Source organism: Aspergillus japonicus (assembly GCF_003184785.1).
Source record: "Aspergillus japonicus CBS 114.51 unplaced genomic scaffold BO86scaffold_68, whole genome shotgun sequence".
NCBI classification, from domain to species: domain Eukaryota; kingdom Fungi; phylum Ascomycota; class Eurotiomycetes; order Eurotiales; family Aspergillaceae; genus Aspergillus; species Aspergillus japonicus.
The window spans coordinates 59,131-80,694 of NW_020291705.1; the positions used below are offsets into that span (position 1 = coordinate 59,131).

The window sequence follows — 21,564 nt, forward strand, 5'->3', positions numbered from 1 at the left end:
TGCTGATTGAGAGATAGCACCGATAATCGCAGCCTTGACTGGATTGACTACTGCAACAGGATTAAGGTCACATCCAGCATGCCTCCACCAATAGTCTCTGCCAGTCGCCTCCAAACTCGGATATAAAGCACGAGGGACGGGCTGTTCGCCTTCGTGCCGACTTTTCCTGACCACAAAGGCAAGCCTTCTGCAAAGGTTTCGCGCGACTCTCTATCGCTGCGCTTGCGGTACTCTAGCAATATGTCAGCGTCACCAGACTCCTCACTTGCCCCCAAAGGGGATCTCCAGACCGTCATTCAGGCCAACTCTCATGATGGAGAGACCATCTCCGAGGCGGAAGCCCAGAAGAAGCGCCGCACTCTCTCGGACCTGATCACAATTGTCAGTTTCTGCAGTCTCTTGTCCTACAGACCGTTCATACTGACATAAATCATAGATTGCCAGCGGCTTTGCCTTGATCAGTGATGGATACCAGAACAACTTGATGTAGGCGTTTCCTGTCTAAATGGTCTCAGAAAGCTAACCGCTGGCTAGGACGATGGTAAACGTGCTTCTTGCCAGTCAATACAAGGAGCAGTACACCTCAGCTGTCAAGACTCGAGTCTCCAACGCTCTCTTGGTCGGTGAGGTTATCGGCCAGATTGTTATTGGGTAAGGAACACCACAACAATTCCCAGTCATCCTCCAGCGCTAATCTCACTCAGACTCACCTGTGATTACCTCGGCCGCAAGGCCGCTCTGGTGTTTACAACGGCTATGATCGTGGTGGGAGGAATATTAGCCACCGCATCGAACGGGTACACTATTGACGGAATGTTCTGGATGATGACGGTGGCGCGTGGTATTGTTGGTTTCGGTGAGCGCAGACACATCTAGCAACTCAGCACGGTAGTTGACGTTGGACAGGCACCGGTGGTGAATATCCCGCTTCATCGACCTCAGCATCCGAGGCCGCCAACGACCTGACTCCCAAGCAACGCGGACCGGCATTCATCATGGTGACCAATTTCCCCCTCTCGTTTGGTGGGCCGTTCGCGGTCGCGATCTTCCTGATCGTCCTTTCCGCCTGCCACCAGTCGCACTACAGCACAGTCTGGCGCGTTTGCTTCGGCATTGGCTGTATATGGCCGCTGTCCGTCTTTTACTTCCGCTTCCGGATGATGAACTCCGCCCTCTACCGCCGCGGCGCGATCAAGAAGCACGTACCCTACATCCTTGTGGTCAAATACTACTGGAAATCTCTGATTGGAACCTGCGGAGCCTGGTTCTTGTACGGTATGTAGCCTCTAATTCTTCCAGTCAGAAACAATCACAGCCCCTGACTGATATCTTCATGTTAGACTTTGTCACATTCCCCAATGGCGTCTTCTCCGGCACGATCATCTCCTCCGTCATCAAAGACAGCTCTGTGATGAAGACCGGCGAATGGCAGCTCTTGCTGGGCGTGATCGCTCTTCCCGGCGTCTTCCTCGGCGCCGTTCTGTGCAACCGCGTCGGGCGCAAGAACATCATGATGATCGGCTTCACCGGCTACCTGGTGTTCGGCTTGATCATTGGCTGTGCGTACGATAAGATCACCAAGATCATCCCGCTCTTCGTGATCTTCTACGGATTGATGCAGAGCTCCGGCAATTTCGGTCCAGGGAATATGCTGGGCCTGCTCTCGTCGGAGATGTACGCGACCGGTGTGCGGGGTACGTGCTATGGGATTTCGGCCGCATTTGGCAAGGCGGGCGGTGCGATCGGGACGCAGGTGTTCACACCGATAGAGAATAACTTGGGCAAAAAGTGGACATTTATCATCGCTGCAATCTGCGGTGTGGTCGGGGTGCTGGTGACGTACTTTTTCGTGGAGGATATCTCCGGGGAGGATCTGCGGGTCCGCGATGAGAAGTTCCGTGCTTACTTGGTTGCGCACGGTTGGGATGGAGAGATGGGAGAGGATGATCTTAAGGCAGTTGCAGACGAGGGGATCCCTCCTGCTATGTTTGAAGAAAGCAAGACTGCCCACTAATTTAGCATGAGATATGAGATATGAGCAAAAGTCTATTTGACTACATTGGCGTAGCCGTGATTAATACCATCTGTGAAGCTTGATTCCTGTTCGAGTGCATATTCCAATCCCTGAAATGTCTCAGACCCCCTTCAGCTGTTTTCTCTGTATGCTGCCCTGATCAGATACGCCAGATGTTCGACCTCGTGCTTCACCCACGGCATGGCATGATGATAATCCACCTCGAACAGCTCACTCCGCTTAGGCTCATAATACGTCGCCAGCTGATGTCGGCTCAATGGCAGCACCGGATCTTTCAGACCATGCACGTGTATCGTCGGGATAGAGACAAGCTCCGCGTCGGATTCTGCCCCTGCAACCATCACAGTTAGTCTTTGATCAGAGACCCGTTAGGGGGGAATGAACATACGATGCGCACTCTCCGCCACCATAGGCGCACCAGCCCCCATACACATAACTCCAAATTTCAAGCTCGACCCCGGTGTCGTTGATGTCGTTGACTCTCCGCTCGCAACCCTCCGCTGCTGATCCAGCAATAACCCGCCCGCGGGCCTCGTCCCCTGACTGAACCCCATCACCCCGACCCAAGGCCCACCAGGGTTAACCTGGTCTCGCTCCCGCATCAGCTTCCAGATCCGCTCGACGCCATCCCGACCGGTCATATCGTACCCGCTGCCGTCGGCGAGCTCGGTGCCGGAGCTATTATCCTGCGTGAACCAGGAGCGGAAGGGCTCGTAGCCGCGAAAGGCAGGGAGGACACCGGGCCCCGCGTCGCGGAAGAAGGGTCCGTCGAAGAAGACGAGTTCGAAGTCGGGCTCGAGGAGCTTGGCGAGGTGGCTGCATTGGACTTCGTAGACAGACGCGCGGGAGCCGCCGCCATGGAAGCAGGCTATGCGGGGGCGGTTGGTGGGTTTGGTCATTCTGTGGGGCTGTGGTAGGTTTGTGGTTGTTTCTGTCAAGGCAGTATGTCTCCTCCGCGATGGATGAAGAGAGGGGCGTGAGTTAAGGTGAGAAAGTCAGCGAAAGGAGTGGAGGAGCTAGTTTAGCTGGTGTTGGTGTAATGTCATGTGAGGGGTAGGCGGGATGAATTGGCAGCGGGTCATTACAGAGCATTGGCACTAATGATGTCAGCTTGGATCCTGCAGATATGAATGCTGCACAGCATACAGTCCACAATCTTTTCCTTGGGACTTAATGCAATGATTAAAATGAGGCTAAAGCTCATGTAAATATCTCTCCTTAGAGTGTCAAGCCATAATCGCCGACGTCCGCGGATACCTAGTAGATAAACATACCGCCCAATTCGGCAACCCCCCGCAACCCCCACAACCCCGCACTCCTCCCCTCCGTATCAACAAAACCACCACGTAGTCCACTGGCACCTCAAGTCCTCAACCATCGCAGCATAGCAACCCAAACCACCATGTCCAAACGCATCATCATAACGGGCGGCTCCGGCAAAGCCGGCCAGTTCATCATCGCCCACCTCCTCAGCCAGAACTACACGATCCTGAACCTAGACCTGCACCCGCTGCCCGACCCGCTCGCCGCCCGGGTGCACACCATTCGCGTCGACCTCACTGACACCGGCCAAGTCCACAGTGCCTTCCACTCGCACTTCGCGCTGACCGAGCCCTTCCGCGAACCGCTCCACCAGATCCCTCTCGCAGTGATCCACCTCGCCGGTTACGCGCGCAACATGATCGTCCCCGACAACGAGACGTATCGCGGAAACGTGCTGGCCTTCTACAACGTCCTTGAGGCCGCCTGTCATATGGGCATCCGCAAGATCCTCCTGGCGTCGTCCATCTGTGTCTATGGGGTGGCGTTCGCCGAGGGCGATGTCGATTACGCTTCCTTCCCTGTGGACGAGTCCGTCCCCGCGCAGCCGATGGATGCCTACGCCATCTCGAAGGTGTGTGGGGAGCAGACTGCTGCTGGGTTTGCGAGGCGGTTTCCCGGCACTGACATCTATGTGTATCGGTTTGGGGCGGTGGTGAGTCCGGAGGAGTTCCAGGAGAAGTTCCGGGGGTATGTGGAGCGGCCGGAGGAGTGGAAGGTGCATGGTTGGGCGTATACGGATGCAAGGGATCTTGGGGAAATGGTGGAGAGGGGGTTGGTTGTGGATAGGCTGGGGTTTCAAGTGTTCAATGCGGTCAATGATGAGATGACAAATTTTGAGGAATCGACGAAGGCGTTTTTGGCAAGGGTCTGTCCTGGGGTGCCGGTTGCGAGGGAGTTTGTGGGCAGAGAGGCACCCGTGTCGAATAGGAAGCTGAGGGAGGTGTTGGGATTTGTGCAGCGCGTGCGGTGGCAGGATGAGTATCAGAAGTATGTAGATATCTTTAGATGACTGCCTGTAGATATGGACTAAGTAACTAAAGAGTTATCTTGAAGCATCATAAAGAGTGGACAAGTAGAGAGACGCACAGTGATCAGGTCACCCATGGAAAGGGAAACCAGCGGAGAAAGCAAAAGTCCACAGTCAGGATAATCCACGACGAAGTTCACATGTCTCCTAGAAACAGTCTGGATCCATCATCTCTTCATAAGTCCCATAAAAGATTTCTGTAGAACCACGACCTCCTACATGTGAAGGATCTGCAAGGCAAGCGGGCAAGCCATTCATCTCCTGTTGGAGCGTGTCTTCATCGTCACACTCCTCGGTGAATTCGAAATCGATCAGGATAGCCTTTCCATCGCTGATGAGAAAGTTGTGTCGGTTTGTATCTCCGTGCCGAAGGCCCAAAGCATGTAGCTTAGATAATGTTTCCCTGCAGAGGTCAATATCCTCAGGTCCAGCGTGGCGTGCATCGGGAATTCGTTCAATCAGAAAACCAATGACACGATCATGCTCAGTCAAATGGCCAAGGAACCGAGGCCCGATGCCACGGCCGTCTAGCTGCTGATAGACTGTAGTCTCGTTCTCCATGAAATGCATGTAAAAGTGCCAGGGCTTATACTTGGCAATTACTGTTTCGTCAAACTGTGGGCATTTGGCTTCATGAGTTTCACCATGCAAACGTTCATCCAGCTTAACGTCCATATAGTCGATGAAGGTTTCATGCCAGGTGTTCTCGACGCCGGGAAACTCAGTCAGGTTGATGCATGTAAAGTAGGGGCGACCCTCTTCGTCTTTGGCCACAACACCATCGTTCCAATTTCCAGCAGGAAACCTGGGAAGTACGGTGTACAGAGTTGGAGGAAAGCACATCTCAGCATTCTTGTACGTGCCCGGCTCGACAGTGAGGTATTTGATCTGCTTGCCATCAACCAGAAGACGGAAGTAACTTTCGGTCTTCTTGTCGCAGTAGTTGTTGAGTAACTTGATCTCTGGGGAGTTACTCATTTTTGCACTGGGCACTTTCCTAACTATTCAAAGTTTTATTAGCTTCAACCGGTGGTTGTTGTGATATCTCATACCTTCAAGTTGTCTTATCACCGCCCAAGACAAGACTTTTTGAGTCTTGCTGTCGAATTCTCAAGACTGATGTTGGCTAGTGAAAGTTAGGCAGTGGTAGGATAGGCAGCGTCAACGAGAAGCTGTGAGAAGTTGTAACACATGTGTTCTAGTGAGTGTGAGAAAAAAAGAGTTGTGGGTCTCTTACTCGGATCATATGAATAAATCTGAACCTTTGACCTGACCTTTTCTCTGTTACTTCTGTGTTAAATGCCTTCCTCTACAACTCAACCCCTGGCCTGATCATCAACACCCACAAGCTCATTTATCCACCCAAACATCTATTCCATCTCTTCTTCATCCCACCCAACCTAGCTACATCGCAAACTGCCCAAAAAAGCTTCTTTGACCTACTAGATTCTAATCTATCCAAGATATTCAAAGTAAGTCCGAGAAAGCCAACGCTGATGATCTGTGGTCACTAATGAATCCAAATACAGTCCTGTAGATCCGGAAGCCTTTGTCAAGTCTCAAGGATCCATCCATCTGAACCCAAAAAGTAAGTATTACCTCTTCAAGAAAGCAACTTGCTCTCAAGTCTAACTGAGATACAGTCAGTCAAAATGTGCACCCAGTATTACGTTGAGCACACTTGTGGCTGCCAGAAAGACTCGAAATTTCTTTGATGCTAAGAGCTATTTGCTCTTTTGCATGTTGGTACAGTCTGCAAGTGCACCTTTGATTGTCTTGGCTCGATTCTTCATGTGGTCCTAAGCACCACCTGGCATGCATACTTTCCATATCCGTGTGTTGGTCGACCAGCTTAAGGAATGTCTACGCTTGATGCAGGGACCACTTTGTCCTGAAGAACAGGTCCGGACGTCAAGGGCCTAGCGCAAACCATGGCTATGAAGTGCCAAATCTGGTTTAAGCTCCACCATCGGTTTACTTGGATAACGCGGGTCTAATTTCCACCTTGAGTATGGGAAGGTCTCCGCCTCGACAGTGGATGCTCGGATTTAGCGATGATTGGTGCTGGGCTGCGCTGGTAGCTGAGTCAGCGGCATGAGTCAGCGGGCCGCTGGCGGGCCTGTTTCTGCCTCGGACCTCTCACACTCGCACACCGAGTCTGCATCCCACTCAATCTCTCGGCCATCCTATTCATCCTACCCCTTTATCCCCGAGCTTGGTATGGCTCCGGACGTTTTCCGTTGATCTCAATTGGTCCCTTGTTGTTCCAGACAGACCCTTGAGCCCTCATAAGTTCATGCAGATGTCCACCTCCACTCCATCCTCGGATGGTGGTGAGCGTGCCCCCTCGGCGCCCCCTTTGCGCCGCACGGCCCGGGCCTGTGACTCGTGTCACCGGAGAAAAGTAAATATCCATCCTCTTGCTGCTACTTGGGTAACCTGCCTGACCGCTCTTCAGATCCAGTGTGATCCATCCATCCCATGCAACTGGTGCCGCCACCATGATCTGGACTGCACTTTCAATAGGCCCATAGGGGGTAGTAAGCGCAAGAGAGCCACCAATGAGCCGAACCCCATGACTCAGTATGTATCGTGCGATGCGGATCATTTCCAAGTCGTCTAACATCCTGCTAGCCCGCCCCGACAGCAGCCTCCACCCGGGGAAGACCTCGAGGACCGGGTATTGAAGCTGGAGCAGCTTCTGGTGCGATCTATGCCGACCAATGAGCACCAACGTAATTGTACCTCGCTGATCTCCCAAGGGTCCTGGCCATCGGACCCGGCCGCTTGTTTCGGCCCCCCACAGACGTCGGCCAATGGTCCCTCAGCCAGCGACTACATGCCTCGTTCCAACAGTGGTCTGTGCTTCGGCAAGATACACTTCGCAGGTCACTATGTGGGCGACTTAAACTCGTACAATGGTATTCCAAGCCTCTCGCTTGACGGTCAAGAATGGGTGCAGTCACGTACCGGCGAAGACCAGAGATTCAACACCCTTCGGCCCTCCCAGCCTCAACGACTGACACCACAGCCCCCCACTTCCTTCTCACAGACACTGCATGGCTATACGGGTGTCCCAGATCTTCCGGAGCGATCCGTCGTAGATCAATATGTCCAGCAGTACTTTTCTTCTTTCATCCGATTCATTTTTCCTCTTATTGACTCCTTACTATTCAAAGAGACTGTCGACCTCGCCTATTCATCATGCTCCGGGCCTCCACCGGTGGAAATGATTAGCGCCAAAACGTGTGTGATGACATTCCTAGCACTTATGTCAATGATCCTCCGGCCTCAAGATAACCTCCCTGCGGTGGACGCGGACATCTATGCGGTCAAAGCACAGAACCTTTTGCCTCAAATCATGAACAACGTCAGCCTGTCTACCTTTCAAACAATGTTAATGCTGGTCAGTTTACACTTCCTGTGCGGTTTGGAATCTCCCGAATAAAGATTACAAAGCACACTGACACGTCAAGACCATGAATCGAGTCTTCTCTGGTCAACTTCAAGCTGCCAATCAATGTCACGCCATGGGTTGCCGCGTCATGTTTTCTTTAGGAGCCCAGCTTTTGCCCAACGAGCGACCGGCTCCCCCGTCACCACACGATGTCGAGGATCGAGTTTGGCGTTATCACAAACAGCTGCGGAACCTGTTCTGGCTTTGCTATAGCCATGACAAGGAAATCTGTCTCCGATCGGGTCAGCCGCCGATCATCGATGACGAACACTGCAACCTCTCTCTTCCCGCCAATTACATGCAGATACAATATCTCGAAGACGAAGGTGCCGACAGATCCATCTTTGATTACATAGGTATCCCTCACTCTCCGGTCGACCTAAGAATGACTGTGATCAAGTCAAAGGCATACCGGGCACTGTACTCCTCCAAGTCCCTGCTCAAATCCGATGCCCAGCTGTTGCAGGACATTCGGGAGCTCGACGACGAGCTGGAGCGTTGGCGCATGGACGTTCCGCCCAAATTCCGCCCATCCTTAGGGCATTCCTTCGAAAGTCATGAGAATCCCTTTCTTCGCATGCAAGCTATAGTCTCTCGGCTGGAATACCACTATCTGATGGTGACGATTCATCGAGCGACGGGCCGCTGTCAATCCTGGGCAAATACCGACACTGGGGTCATGGAGGGAATAAACACGAGCATGCTACTTGCGGTAGAAGCAAGTCGCTCCACCTTGTTGTTTCTGCGTCCAACTATCGATTCAATATTCCCTGAGGCATTCTGGTGAGTTCCTTTGTCTTGCTTCCCATATACTATACTCGCAACCGTCAATTGACTCTTTACACTGACCATCGACAGGATGATCACTTTTTACCCTATGTCTGCTATTCTCACAATATTTTGCAACATCCTGCTATTCCCACTCGACCCGCGTGCGGAGGAAGACCTTAAACTTCTTGGCTCAGTCCCCGACCTCATCAAGGGCTTTCGTCTACAACGCCTGAAAGACAACGAAGCGGCACATATGACAATGGTGGCAGACTTCGTGGCCGAACTCACACGCTTGGGAAATTGCGCTATCCGTAAAGCCCGACATAGTGTGTCGCCAAGATAAAAGTTACGTTCTTGCCTTGTACATATTGATGATTTGGACATACGATAGATACCCATACGGTGACACGCTTTAGCCAGTCAATTGCGCTTAGATGACTCAATGGTTTATTTCATAGCAAAAGAGTCAAGATCAAGGTCGCTCTGGTAGACTTTGCCTAGGATCTATACAAGTATTGAGTCATATAGACGGGACTAAAGTGCCGACGCCAATGGAACGCCGATATATAATGAATCACCCGAAATGAGTCACGATGGCTGTGTCTGGGTTGGTACAATGTCGAAAACCACGCAAGTACTCATCGACACTTGATTGTGCTACTAGCAAGAGTGTTTCAAACACTCACATCGACGTCATTTACTCACGCTAAGTAACGACTAAACAGTAATCAACACTTAACGCTGTCGAGGTCGACAACCATAATGATAAGAAGATTCATTGGGCGCTTATCGGACGCTACCACGTGATCTGCACCCGACGGATGACATAAGCCGCGCACGGGAAAGTTTCCCCTCCACCCCGCCGATAAGTCCAATCTTTTGTCATTCAGCATCGTCACCACGCGACCTTTCTCCTCGATCCCTCCATACCAATCGCCATCATGACGGACGCTGTCGTTGAAGCGACGGCCAAGCTTCAGCTCGATGAAGAGACCGGCGAGATGGTCTCCAAGGGAGAGCTGAAGAAGCGGTTGCAGAAGCGTGCCAAAAAGGCGGCGAAGGCGGCCAACGCGGCCGCTGCTCCCAAGCAGGCCGCGGCCACCTCCAAGCCTGCGGCCGCCCCCAAGCCCGAGGAGGAGCAGATCGACCCGGATGCCATGTTCAAGCAGGGCTTCCTGGCCGCGGTCTACAAGGAGCGGTCTGTTGTGCCGTTGACGCGCTTTCCCCCGGAGCCCAATGGATACCTGCACCTGGGTCACGCGAAGGCGATCGCTGTCAACTTTGGTTTCGCTAGACATTATGGTGGAAAGACGGTATGTTCGATTTTGGATTGGAATGGGGATGCTGCTAACGATTGCGAAGATTCTTAGGTATTCCTCCCGTCGTGCCCGACTCGAGTGAGCAACGCGACTAATGATTAGATTTGATGATACCAACCCGGAGGCTGAGGAGGAGAAATACTTTGTGGCTATTGAGGAGATCATTCAGTGGCTAGGTATGAGGCGCGCATTGAGGTGGTGAATTGTGTGTGCTGACAGGGTCGATTCACAGGCTTCAAGCCCGCCGCTATCACCCACTCGAGCGACAACTTCCAGAAGCTCTACGACCAGGCTGAGAAGTTGATTACCATGGGCAGAGCCTACGTTTGCCACTGCAGCGACACCGAGATTAAGCTCCAGCGTGGAGGAGAGAACCACGGCCCCAGATACCGCTGCAAGCACGCCGAGCAGGATGTCGAGACAAACCTCCAGAAGTTCCGGGATATGAAGGCTGGCAAATACGAGCCCCAGACCGCTTTCTTGCGCATGCTTCAGGATATTGAGGACCCCAACCCTCAGATGTGGGATCTGGCCGCATACCGCATTCTCAAGCAGGAGCACTTCCGCACCAAGAACGAGTGGTGCATTTACCCCACCTACGATTTCGTATGTAAGGTCTAGCATGCTTGTTGATGCTTGCTAACACTGCACTAGGCACACTGTCTGTGTGATAGCTTTGAGAACATTACGCACAGTCTGTGCACGACCGAGTTCCAGCTTTCCCGCACTTCCTACGAGTGGCTGAACAGCACCCTGGGCGTCTACGAGCCCATGCAGCGCGAATACGGTCGCCTCAATGTCAGTGGTACCGTCATGTCGAAACGTAAGCTGAAGAAGCTGGTGGACGACGGATACGTCCGCGGCTGGGATGATCCTCGCCTGTACACGCTGATTGCTCTGCGCCGCCGTGGTGTGCCCCCTGAGGCGATCCTCTCCTTCATCAACGAACTCGGTGTGACGACTGCTCTCAGTCTGATCAAGATCTCGCGCTTCGAGCAGACGGTTCGGACATACCTCGAGAGCCGTGTTCCCCGGTTGATGCTTGTGGTCGACCCTGTTCCAGTGGTCATTGAGGACTTTGAGACGGTTGAGGATGGCCAGCTCAACTGCGATATTCCTTTCTCTCCCAAGAACCCTGCTATGGGCACTCACGAGATTCGCCTGACCAAGACGATCTACATCGATCGGTCCGATTTCCGCGAGGAGGATGCCAAGGGCTACTTCCGTCTGGCCCCCGGCAAGAGCGTCGGTCTCTGGCGCGCACCCTACCCCGTCAAGGCCACCACCTTCACCAAGGACGCTGAAGGTAAGGTCACTGAGATTCGGGCTGTTTGGGATAAGGAGGGCGGCAAGCCCAAGACCTACATTCAGTGGGTCCCAGATAACTCGCGCAAGGTGGAGGTCCGTATCCACGACCCGCTCTTCAAGTCGGAGGACCCCGGCGCTGCCGAGGGTGGCTTCTTGAACGATATCAACCCCAACAGTGAGACCATCTACAAGGATGCTCTGATTGAGGCGGGCTTCGATGAGGTCCGTCGGAGGGCTCCTTGGCCGGAGGCTGCCGGCGAGAAGGAGAAGGGCAAGAGTGGACCGGAGAGTGTCCGTTTCCAGGGCATGCGTGTGGCCTACTTCGTGAGTGACTCTTTCATGATTGCTGGATTATTTTTCGCTAATTTTATCCTAGGCTGTCGATTCGGATTCCACGGAAGACCGCGTCGTGCTGAACCGCATCGTGTCTCTGAAGCAGGATGTTGGGCGCAACTAGATGCTGGGAAGCATGCTTGAGAATGTGATAGACATGCGGAAGCGGCGCTGCCCGATGTTCTTCAGGTGCAAGATTACGGAACTGCATGACCCTGATAGCCGTCTATAGTACCTGCATGGGTAGTTCGGCGCTAGTTGTCACCCTGCAGAAATGTGGGCGCATGACTGGGTGAGAAGCTTGGTCTGTAGAATGGTGTGTTTTTAGCGTGATGATTCTTATGCAGAGTTGAGGAGTGCCAAGGTGTTGTTGATAAGGTACCATGCAGGATTTAGATAGTCATAAATGAAGTTATAAATGAATTGGCAGGGAGTTATATCAGCCTGTGCTATACATTCTTAATCTCACAATTCCGCCGGCTCCCGAGTGAGGTAACATCGTCCCGAGTCCCTTGCCCTCTTAGCTGCAGCATTGCTCAAGGGGAACGTGGGTGTTATCATTTCCCCTCACTGGTCCAACTCTCACTTTCGCAACCACAAGCACTTCCCCTCTCATCTGCCATCATGAGACACTGCTTCTCTGGAAGCACATTTAAACCACCGTGAGGGCTGCTATCTAGAACTCAGATCAACGAAGCACACACCAAGACCGCCATTCCACAAGATGCGAACTCCCCCACTTTCCACGGTCGCATTGCTCGTGCAGACGGCGCTCGCAGTCACCATCAACGAGATCACTGGGGACCGGTACATCTCTCCATATGCCGGTACTCAGGTCACTGGTCTGGAGGGTCTGGTGACTGCCAAAGGTTCCTCTGGGTTCTACCTGCGCTCCACCAGTCCCGACTCTGACGACAAGACCTCGAACTCAGTCTATGTCTATGGAAGCAGCGTGACCAAGAGCGTCACCGTGGGAGACATCGTCACCCTTAGCGGCAAGGTCACCGAGTATCGGTCCACGTCAAGCTATGTCTACCTGACCGAGATCGAGTCCGCGACCGACATCACGGTGGTCTCAAGCGGCAACACGGTGACTCCCATTGTGATCGGTGGGAAGGGACGGAGCCCTCCCACAGAGCAGTTCACATCGCTCGACAACGGGGACCCGTTCAGCCTGCCAGGAAACAGCAGCCAGCTCTCGACGGCCAATCCGGTCTTGGATACCACCGCTTACGGGATGGACTTCTGGCAGAGTCTCAGTGCAGAGTTTGTTAGCTTGTCGGGACTGACAGCCATCTCGAAGGCCAATTCGTACGGCGATACTTGGGTCATCGGGGATTGGGCGGTATCGGGGAAGAATGAACGTGGAGGGTTGACGATGACTGCTAATGGTAGGTTGCTCCGAGCCCTTCATCAAGAGCTTTTATCACTGACTCGTGTGTCGTTAGACTCTAACCCCGAAGCACTCTTCATCGGCTCGCCTCTTGATGGAAGCAAGAACCCGACCGATGTCAAGTTGGGAGATACACTCGGGGATATCACTGGAATCATCACTCAAGCGTACGGCTATTACGCCCTACTACCGTCGACCGCGTTGTCCGTAACAGCCTCGAACGCGACCGAAGCACCCAAGACGTCGTTGGTCTCGAACAAAAAATGCAAAATCACCTTTGGCGATTACAATGTGGACAACCTGGGGCCGGACTCATCGACGCTCCCTGGCGTCGCTGGCCATATCGCAAATCAGCTGCAAAGCCCAGATATCGTCTTTCTCCAAGAGATTCAGGATAATGATGGTTCGACAAATGACGGTGGTATGTGCTCCCTATCTCGCTTGGATGAAATCCTGGCGCTCATTCTTGCTCAGTGGTATCGGCCAATGTGACACTCTCAACGTTGGTCAGCTCGATCGCGGAGCAGGGCGGTGTTCAGTATGAATTCTTTGACATCGATCCGGTCGACGGCACCAACGGCGGCGAAAGTGGTGGCAATATCCGATGCGCTTACCTGTACAATCCTGAGGTCGTGCGGCTGCGCGACGCTAACCCAGGCACCAGCACGACGGGCACGACTGTTAAATCCGGAGGCACGTTGAGCTACAACCCGGGGTTGATTGATCCCACAAACGAGGCCTGGGATGCGAGTCGGAAGCCCCTGGTGGCGCAGTGGGAGAGGGCGGATGGGAGGAACACGTTCTACACCATCAACGTGCACCTGTCCTCCAAGTACGGCAGCACGTCTCTGGAAGGCGACCTCCGGCCACCTGTCAACGGTGCTGTGGAGAAGCGAGCTTCGCAGCTTAGTGTGATTGCGGTAAGTCTCGGTGAAATTGCCATGTTCCCCCCGAAGCTAGTTGACACTAATCATCTTGGTGCAACTAGGACTTTGTGAGCTCTCTTTTCGCGGAGGTGGCCGACGCTAGAGTCATTGTGGCCGGAGATTACAATGAGTATTCGTTCACGGACATTTTCGACGTGTTCACAGAGGTGGGCCTGCAGGAGATCGATGAAGTCGCTGGCCTTGCGGCAACGGAGCGATACACCTACCTATATGACCAGAACAGTGAGCAGCTGGATCACATGTTTATCAGTTCGGCACTGGCCACAGGCGCAAAGGTGGAACATGTCCACGTGAACACCTGGGTCTCAACCGCAGACCAGAGTTCCGATCATGATGCGACAGTAGCCCAAATGAACGTTTGCCAATAAATGGCGACAGCCTACCAATATACTAGCGGACTAGCGAAATCAAGGACGGCTAGATCGCATTCTCTCGTGTTCTCATCTCCACTAATCTAACTGTTACGTGATAAGATCCGTGCATTCTCAGCTGTAATCACCAGCGTTCACGCCAATTATTGCCGAGATGGGCCTGGTAGATGATTCCCGGGACAAGCATCGGCTGGGGTTGCGACTCTGCGAATGCGACAAACCATCTGGAAGGAGAGGATCCGAAGCATGGCAGGATTCTGGTAGCGAGGGCCACAACAAACCTTTCCACGTGGGCGGGCCTGGGCCGCGGTTTGCCTGGGTGGTGCGCTGGAGTTTTGGATGGAGGGAAATTTTTCTACCCGAGCGCTCGGGCACGCGAAGGCTCCACTGCAAGCATGGAATCCCGATCGATAGTCAATCTTGAATCAGTCCGTCTGTAGCCGGCAAACCAATCAGCGGTTAGAGGGCCTGCTTCGGCCGATGGGACAGTGGGTCTCAGTGTCGCGACCACTGGTGAGGGGAGAGGGTCTGTAACGCCCGTTTTCCATGGTTCAAGCCTTTCGAGACGGAAGCCAGGCACTTTTTTTGATCTCTGCCCCGAAGCGAACGTCATTTCGGCCACGCCGTGTTTGAGATGATAAAGAAAATGTCTTCCCCGGCCCAGCGCGGCAGTCTGGGATTCTGGAATTCTCACCCCTGCTCACCACCATGGCCGAAGATCGCAGCTTAGCCGTGCGTGCGGTTGCCGCGGTCTTCCTGGCCCTGGCAACCATCACGACCGTCCTACGATGCTATGTGCGCTTTCGGATCGTCAAGGCTTTTGGCTGGGACGATGGAATTATGGTTTTGGCCTACATCTTCTATGTCTTTTTCTCCGCATGTATGATTGGTGGTAGTCTTTGGGGGACGGGCAAACACCTCGACCAACTGGATAACCACCATCGAGTGACCGCCATGAAGGTATGTCGTCTGTGAAAAACGCACCACGCAGGATACTCGATGCTGACTGAGTTGCTCTAGTATTGGTTCTATTGCGACATCGGCTACGCGATTGGCTCCATCTTGTGCAAAATCTCCGTATCCATCTTCATTCTACGCATCACCATCCACCGAGTTCACCGAATCGTCATCGGGGTCGTCGTCGGCCTTGTCGTCGCTGCTGGGTTTGCGTTCTTCGTAATCCTCCTCACACAATGCAAGCCGATGGCCTTTTGGTACCTTCGTCTTAGCACTGAGGAGGTCGGCAAGGGCACTTGCATATCCACACACGTTGCGATGGATGCGCTCTATGCCTTCAGTGCAACGTCGGCTGTGTTCGACATGACGATCGCGGTTCTGCCTATCCTTCTGGTTCGGAAGCTGAAGATGCAAAGTGATGTGAAGATTGCGGTGGCTGGCCTGCTCAGCATGGCCTGCGTGTATGAAATCCGGTTCCGTTTGTCAGACACCTGCTAATTCCAACCAGGGCATCCGTCGCTGTCATTGTCCGCATCCCGTACATCCCGACGCTCCTCAAGACCGACTTCCTGTACGAAACCACCCCGGTCGCCATCTGGTCGAACATCGAGACCGGCCTGGGGATCTTCGCCGGCAGTATGGCCACCCTCCGCCCCCTGCTGCGCAAGTTCCGCCCGTCAACCTACCAGAACACCTGGCCCAGCTCCTCGCGCGGCAAGCGCAGCAAGTCGATGCCGCTGCAGTCGAGCCAGCGGCAGGACTCGGACCGCATCCCCTTGGAAGATCGTTTGTACGGCACCACCTTTTTCACCGTCGAAGCGGGTAATGATCGGTATTCTTCCACAGGGCTGGACCAGGTTCCGATATTGCCGAAGCAGACATACATGCCGCAGATTAGCGTGAAGCGGGAGGTCCATGTGACGACTGTTTAGGCCAGACGAGACGAAGTCGGAGGTCGGAGGGCCGTGAACACACGCACAGCAAGGACCGCAATCTAGTCCTGCTCGGTCGAGCCATATAGGACAGTCACCCATTACTGAGATCTATGAGGAGATTATTCTCAGAATGGTCATGGGCAACCCGCCAACCACGCATGAAGCGACTGGTCGGGACCACGCCGTGTCATTAGACACTGCAGCAGCAAAAGACCGCTCAACTGGGGCCTTGGCGAATGTTCGAGAGATCTCGCAGTCGGAGCAATGGACCCATGGGCGAGTATGAGGACAGTGCGAAAGTTGTTGGTCGAGGACTAGCAATTTCTGCAACCATCTCACCCAGCGCATCAGCTACCACATCCCACGGCCGGTGTAACCCCCCAAGGTCAACAACACCACAATAAACTATACCCCGATCGACTGCCTCCGGTCGCATCGATGACATGACTATATAGAATATAATGTTTACTTTGTCTATCCGTGCTTTATGCCGTCCCACACCCCAACTCAATATCCGAAAATAAGCTGCGACCAGACATCTTCAATTTCCCACGGTGTATAGATCAGATAAGATGCGATCGGCATGAGCTACTGAACGAAGTGGACACCTGCCCTTGGATCGAAGCTAGAGTTGAGCATCCGACGTGGGAAAAGCGATCAGCGCGCGAATGGGGTTGTGGGCGATCGGCAGCTGAAGTTGCCGAAAGGGGAACGCGAAAAGAAAATTTCGACATTCTTCATGCACCTCTTTTTCCACCCGATGTGTCCACAGCTGCGTCCATGCTTGATAGTGAGTATCAGAATTCGAGCATAAGTCATAACCACGGCCTGTCTGCGGATGACGCCCGCTGGCCAGGGTTTGTCGAAACACCCTCAGCGGGCCCAGTGTACCAACAAGGCCCATACTTACACCTTCTCAAGCACTATTTCAACCAAGATGTTCAAGCGCTTTTTAGACATTATCCTTGAAGTACTTTGTGAACATATCTCAAGTACTCCTTAAACAACTTTCTAAGCACTTTTGCTGTTAGGCTCATGTGACCATATTGGATAGTCAATCTATTAAGAAATGCAACCATCTTCTGCCACATGTATTTCACTGTATGTTGCACATTTCCAAAGACCATGCAGAACATTTGATCCCGAAGCAAGTATCCATATACTGAATGCAAACCGGGAGAACACCTCCTCCTTTCAACTTCCCAGTAACCTCAGGCCTGAGTACTACAATATACCGTCCCGGGGGAGAACCCCCGGATCCCCCTTCCTTTCAGCTCCCCAGCAACATCAACCTCATTCCCGACCCCAATCCACAGCCAGAGCAAAGCTGTGGTGAGAGCCTTCCTTCCAAGATGGCACTGTGTACTGCATACTTCTCCTATTAGCAAGTAGAGCCCACATCACGTGACCACACATGGGGAAGCCAACCAAACCACTACCTAAATATAGCAAAAGACTCAGCCAATAAGCCTTCGTCACACTTGGACACCTCAGGCAGCACGATGCAGGTCTCATCAAACAGCCGAGGTCAAACAAAAAGTGCATACTATCGAATAACCATTCTCGCTCGTGCATAAAACTCCCATTACAATACACAATCCGCAACAAACTCAGCATCTTACCCCTAACCCTTCCCCGGATAACCCGGGCCCCGAGCCCCTTTCCCTCACCCAATCCCGCTCTCCAAGCCCCCCCTATCCCCCCCTATCCATAAGTAAGACAAGCACTAAATCGAGCCATGCCCCGCCGTCTCAAACGGCAACCCCAAACACACCACCCCAACGACCACCCACAGCGCCGCCGACGCATAGATCGGGGCCGGGGTGAACCCCGTCTGCGAGGCGATGAGACTCGCGCACAGCCCGCCGAAGCGCAGCAGGCTCGCCGCCGTGCCGGTGCCGGTGCCGCGGTGAGGCGCGGGGAAGGATTCCGGGGTGAAGGCGTACATGATTGCGTATTCTGCCGTGGTTCATTAGCAGGAGTGTTACACGTGATGGAGGAGGTAGGGCTGAGCTCTGCTGGGCCAAGCACGAAAGGAGGGACCGCACCAAAATTCCCCAACATGCCCGTGACGCACGCGAACGCCAACGAGGACGTCGGGTTGCTGACGCCCACGTAGGCGAACAGGAACACCCCCGTGACGACGGACGAGAGGCCCATCATCCATCTGCGGCCGAAGATCGTGGTGACCAGGTATGCCGCGGACAGGGGGCCGACGACGCCGACGGCGGATTCGATGCAGTAGTTGCGGTAGGTGGTTGTTAGCGAGGCCGAGGAGGCGAATTTCGTGGCTAGGTAGGAGGGCAGGAAGTTGAAGTAGAGCGGGTAGGCGATTCCTGCATTTATTCTCGGGTTAATATAGTTGGGGGAGGGGGTGGACTGGACGGTAAGGGTGCACGAACCGATGGTCAGCCAGATTCCCCAGATGATCACGGTGTGTCTGCTCAGCAACTTGGTGGCGAAGAGGGCGCGGTAGTGTTCCCCCTTGAAGTCTTTCATGTTCTCCCGGAGGATTTCGGTCGTCGAGAGGGCGGCCGACGTCGTGGTTGGTATGCCGAGTCGGGCGTCGATGTCCTGCAGCATGCTCAGGGTCAACGGCGGCGGTTTGCCGTTCTCCTTCGCGACGTGGTTGACGGCGTCCACGGCGGCTTGGTCGCGGCCCTTGGAGAGGAGGTATCGCGGGGTCTCGGGGAGTTTGAACACGAAGGTGCGGATGAGGGTGAAGGCCAGCGAGAGGCTGCCCAGGGTTATGAGTGTGTATCTCCTGCATTGGTACTGCGTTAGCATCATCCTGTCTTCCTATGCCGAGGAAGAGCTCACCAGCCCATATTATCCCCCCGACGACACGTCTCCGGCGTCGAATCCGCCGCACAGCTGAAGTTGGCCAGAAACACCCACGCCACCAGCGAGACAATCAGCTGGCCCAGATTCCACCACGCAGAGAGCGCAGTCAGCAGCCATTGGTGACTGTCCTGTCAGCACAGCACAGCACAGCACACTTTGCACCACAATCAATGATCGAAAAACTCACCTCCCCGGCACAAACTCCAGAAAGATCATACTATCCACCGGCACATTCCCCCCGGCCGCCGTGCCCACCATCGCCCACATCGCGCTGAACCCCACGAAGTTCATCGTCCCCGCTGCACCACACAGGAAGATTCCCGCGATGAGCAACGTGCAGTTGAACGCGGGCTTGCGGCCGATCAGATCGCTGGAAATGCCCCAGAAAGACGCTCCCAGGATCAGGCCGAAGTAGTAGGCGACCGAGCTATAGCTGACCTGCACGATGCCGGGGAATTCGAGTTCGATGGGCGGTTGCACGGCGCTGATGCCTTGGGATGCGAACTGACTTGTCAGTGCATGAAGGAGCTGTACTCGAGGGGGACGTACATTATCCACGATCCATCCAAACCCCGTGACCACGAAGAGTTTCCATTGGAAGCTGTGCACGTTAGTCTCGTGTCGTCTGACGATGAACAGATGAACAGGGAGGCAGCGTACCGCCCCATCCCGATCTCCTCCATGCATCGCCCGACCAGTTCCGACTTGAGCCGGTATGCTTCCGTTGTGGACGTGCCGTAGAACTGCTGCACGTCCGGGTCGTCGAAGATCACGCCTTTCGTCTCGCCCTCAAGGCTGTGGTTGTCAGTCTCATGGCGAGTCTCTCGGATCACGTCTGCGGTCTCTTTCTCCGGCTTGATGCTTTGGCTCTCGCTCTCGAGAAGGGTTCGTTGGACGTCGTCCATGGTGCTGTCTTCAGACTTCTCGGGATGGACGACCATGTTGATCACATATCATCAACGACTGCTCTCTACTCTCTCAAATACTATACCCGCTGAGTTAGGGCTGGCGGTGCATGGACCACCTCCGCATTACGCAGCAACAGCCACGGGGATCTTATCGACGCCCAAGGGTGGGGGGTTGATATCAAGCCTCCACTTCTGAAGGCAGTATAGCACGTCCTTTTATGGTCCCATCCTCCATCTGATTGGCAAGATGGGATGCAGGCGTCTCGAGGTGTGGCGAGAATAACGCAGTAGAAACTTGGTTGGAAGAGTACCGTAAATGACATGGGTTGACCTAGAAGATTTGATAAAGGCTCATATGTACAACTCAAGCTAGGCAGCGAACTACGCCCCAACAGCCGCCACCGGCGCCATCACCTCCATCTTCGCCTTCATCTCCTGCTTGTACCTCTCCGCCCGCCCGTAACTCTCCTTGTACGACGCCGTCACCATCTCCTCGACCGTGATCGGCGGGTACTTGGGGTCCTCGCCCGGCTGCCGGCAGTTGGGCAGACACTCGCACAGGTAATCCGGGTTCCCGCTGAAGAAGAACGGGATGCTGTAGCGCTCCTTGCCGGACTTGTTGATCACCCGGTGGATGTTCGATTTGTATCGGTCGTTGGCCATGCGCATGAACAGGTTGCCCAGGTTGACGACATAGGCGCCGGGCACGGGCTCGACCTTTTTCCGTTAGTATCCTCTAAAACCCTGGCAAGGCCCAGGACAGTGACTTACATCGAGCCATTCGCCGGTCGGCGCGTCCAGAACTTGCAGCCCGTCAACCTCGTCTTGCAGCAGTAATGTAATACAACCAAAGTCGGTGTGTGCGCCAATGCCCCGGTTCAGCTTCTCGTCCGCATCCTTCGGCTGGGCCGGGTAATGCAGGTATCGCATCGTGGCGACCGCTCCGTCGGTCAATGGGTCGAAGTAGTCTTCCGACACGTTGAGCGTCAGCGCCAACGCGCCCAGCACGTCCTTGGCCAGATCGAACACCGCGTGGTAGTATTCCATGGTCGTGCGCTCGAACTCCTCCTTGTCGGGGACCGTAGGCGGCCACTGGTTGGGGCCGCTGTTCAGCTTCTTCTGCACGAAATAGGGATGGTCCTCGGGAATCTCCTCGCCCACGTAGTATCCCTCTTTCAACTCGGGCCCGGTGCCGACTTCGAGCATCTGCGATCGGAGCAACTCGTAGCCACGGTTCCAAGTGTTATGATCTACCGCAACTGTGCATTAGCGCGGGAAAGAAACAAGCGGTGGAAAACTGGGCGCACGTACTCTTGTCAACCAAAACCTTCTCCTCGAGAGGAAGATCGAAGAATCGTTTCGTGCAGCTCATGACGCGCTGCTGGAGCTCGCGCGGTACGCGGTGGCCCGTGATCTGGAAGAAGCCATTGTACAGACAGCATTCGCGAATCTGATCGACGAGCTGTGCCTTTGCAGCACTATCGCCGCCGTAGAACACGGAGAAATCAAGGATTGGAGGGGCGCTGGGAGACATCTTGCTGACTGAGCTGGGAAACACGAGCTTGGATGGGTGAGGGGTTGATTGCCATTGTCCAGTGAATATATCCTTTATCGCGGGCTTTATCGCTCATTGAGG

General features: G+C 54.1%; 9 protein-coding genes across 9 annotated transcripts; 6 read left to right on the forward strand and 3 right to left on the reverse strand.

Annotated features, from left to right (window-relative positions):
- Positions 1-2,014, forward strand: BO86DRAFT_369982 (MFS general substrate transporter; the record flags this gene model as incomplete). Its single annotated transcript, XM_025670265.1, has 6 exons — positions 1-381; positions 437-486; positions 535-651; positions 705-856; positions 907-1,275; positions 1,341-2,014. The coding sequence occupies exons 1-6, from the start codon at positions 241-243 to the stop codon at positions 2,012-2,014; spliced, it is 1,503 nt and encodes a 500-aa protein (XP_025523652.1). The 5' UTR covers positions 1-240.
- On the reverse strand, positions 1,993-3,066 carry BO86DRAFT_450769 (uncharacterized protein). Its single transcript, XM_025676818.1, has 2 exons — positions 2,424-3,066; positions 1,993-2,366 (listed from the first exon to the last, which is right to left on the reverse strand). Exons 1-2 carry the CDS (start codon positions 2,932-2,934, stop codon positions 2,146-2,148), a joined length of 732 nt encoding a protein of 243 aa, XP_025523653.1. The 5' UTR covers positions 2,935-3,066; the 3' UTR covers positions 1,993-2,145.
- Positions 3,067-3,396: 330 nt separating this feature from the next.
- BO86DRAFT_392336 (NAD-dependent epimerase/dehydratase family protein) lies at positions 3,397-4,374 on the forward strand. The gene has a single exon (XM_025672785.1). It carries the CDS (start codon positions 3,438-3,440, stop codon positions 4,365-4,367), a length of 930 nt encoding a protein of 309 aa, XP_025523654.1. The 5' UTR covers positions 3,397-3,437; the 3' UTR covers positions 4,368-4,374.
- Positions 4,375-4,532: 158 nt separating this feature from the next.
- Positions 4,533-5,363, reverse strand: BO86DRAFT_322309 (alpha-galactosidase A precursor; the record flags this gene model as incomplete). The annotated part of the gene is made up of 1 exon (XM_025668384.1): positions 4,533-5,363. One exon carries the CDS (start codon positions 5,361-5,363, stop codon positions 4,533-4,535), a length of 831 nt encoding a protein of 276 aa, XP_025523655.1.
- A 1,196-nt stretch (positions 5,364-6,559) lies between these two features.
- BO86DRAFT_450771 (uncharacterized protein) lies at positions 6,560-9,066 on the forward strand. Its single transcript, XM_025676819.1, has 5 exons — positions 6,560-6,789; positions 6,844-6,968; positions 7,020-7,791; positions 7,862-8,625; positions 8,701-9,066. Exons 1-5 carry the CDS (start codon positions 6,682-6,684, stop codon positions 8,954-8,956), a joined length of 2,025 nt encoding a protein of 674 aa, XP_025523656.1. The 5' UTR covers positions 6,560-6,681; the 3' UTR covers positions 8,957-9,066.
- Positions 9,067-9,500: 434 nt separating this feature from the next.
- Positions 9,501-12,011, forward strand: BO86DRAFT_392338 (glutamine--tRNA ligase). The gene is made up of 6 exons (XM_025672786.1): positions 9,501-9,926; positions 9,976-9,983; positions 10,035-10,108; positions 10,165-10,538; positions 10,587-11,564; positions 11,617-12,011. Exons 1-6 carry the CDS (start codon positions 9,555-9,557, stop codon positions 11,695-11,697), a joined length of 1,887 nt encoding a protein of 628 aa, XP_025523657.1. The 5' UTR covers positions 9,501-9,554; the 3' UTR covers positions 11,698-12,011.
- Positions 12,003-14,281, forward strand: BO86DRAFT_346592 (endonuclease/exonuclease/phosphatase family protein; the record flags this gene model as incomplete). Its single annotated transcript, XM_025669253.1, has 4 exons — positions 12,003-12,964; positions 13,022-13,387; positions 13,441-13,886; positions 13,955-14,281. The coding sequence occupies exons 1-4, from the start codon at positions 12,298-12,300 to the stop codon at positions 14,279-14,281; spliced, it is 1,806 nt and encodes a 601-aa protein (XP_025523658.1). The 5' UTR covers positions 12,003-12,297.
- A 711-nt stretch (positions 14,282-14,992) lies between these two features.
- Positions 14,993-16,173, forward strand: BO86DRAFT_422115 (uncharacterized protein; the record flags this gene model as incomplete). Its single annotated transcript, XM_025675321.1, has 3 exons — positions 14,993-15,244; positions 15,305-15,702; positions 15,750-16,173. 3 exons carry the CDS (start codon positions 14,993-14,995, stop codon positions 16,171-16,173), a joined length of 1,074 nt encoding a protein of 357 aa, XP_025523659.1.
- Positions 16,174-17,902: 1,729 nt separating this feature from the next.
- Positions 17,903-21,495, reverse strand: BO86DRAFT_450775 (Clavaminate synthase-like protein; the record flags this gene model as incomplete). Its single annotated transcript, XM_025676820.1, has 10 exons — positions 21,240-21,495; positions 20,700-21,178; positions 20,343-20,645; positions 19,681-19,802; positions 19,570-19,621; positions 19,208-19,524; positions 18,997-19,143; positions 18,579-18,940; positions 18,225-18,512; positions 17,903-18,135 (listed from the first exon to the last, which is right to left on the reverse strand). The coding sequence occupies exons 1-10, from the start codon at positions 21,460-21,462 to the stop codon at positions 17,903-17,905; spliced, it is 2,526 nt and encodes an 841-aa protein (XP_025523660.1). The 5' UTR covers positions 21,463-21,495.
- Between the last annotated feature and the right edge of the window lie 69 nt (positions 21,496-21,564).

Coding starts and splice junctions, on each gene's coding strand:
- BO86DRAFT_450769 (XM_025676818.1), bottom strand. CDS start 2,934: ATGACCAAACCCACCAACCGCCCCCGCATAGCCTGCTTCCATGGCGGC. Junction 2,367..2,423: donor GGTGGCGGAGAGTGCGCATC/GTATGTTCATTC, acceptor TGATGGTTGCAG/GGGCAGAATCCGACGCGGAG.
- BO86DRAFT_392338 (XM_025672786.1), top strand. CDS start 9,555: ATGACGGACGCTGTCGTTGAAGCGACGGCCAAGCTTCAGCTCGATGAA. Junction 10,109..10,164: donor GGAGATCATTCAGTGGCTAG/GTATGAGGCGCG, acceptor GTCGATTCACAG/GCTTCAAGCCCGCCGCTATC. Junction 11,565..11,616: donor GCATGCGTGTGGCCTACTTC/GTGAGTGACTCT, acceptor ATTTTATCCTAG/GCTGTCGATTCGGATTCCAC.
- BO86DRAFT_450771 (XM_025676819.1), top strand. CDS start 6,682: ATGCAGATGTCCACCTCCACTCCATCCTCGGATGGTGGTGAGCGTGCC. Junction 6,969..7,019: donor GAGCCGAACCCCATGACTCA/GTATGTATCGTG, acceptor ACATCCTGCTAG/CCCGCCCCGACAGCAGCCTC. Junction 8,626..8,700: donor ATATTCCCTGAGGCATTCTG/GTGAGTTCCTTT, acceptor GACCATCGACAG/GATGATCACTTTTTACCCTA.
- BO86DRAFT_392336 (XM_025672785.1), top strand. CDS start 3,438: ATGTCCAAACGCATCATCATAACGGGCGGCTCCGGCAAAGCCGGCCAG.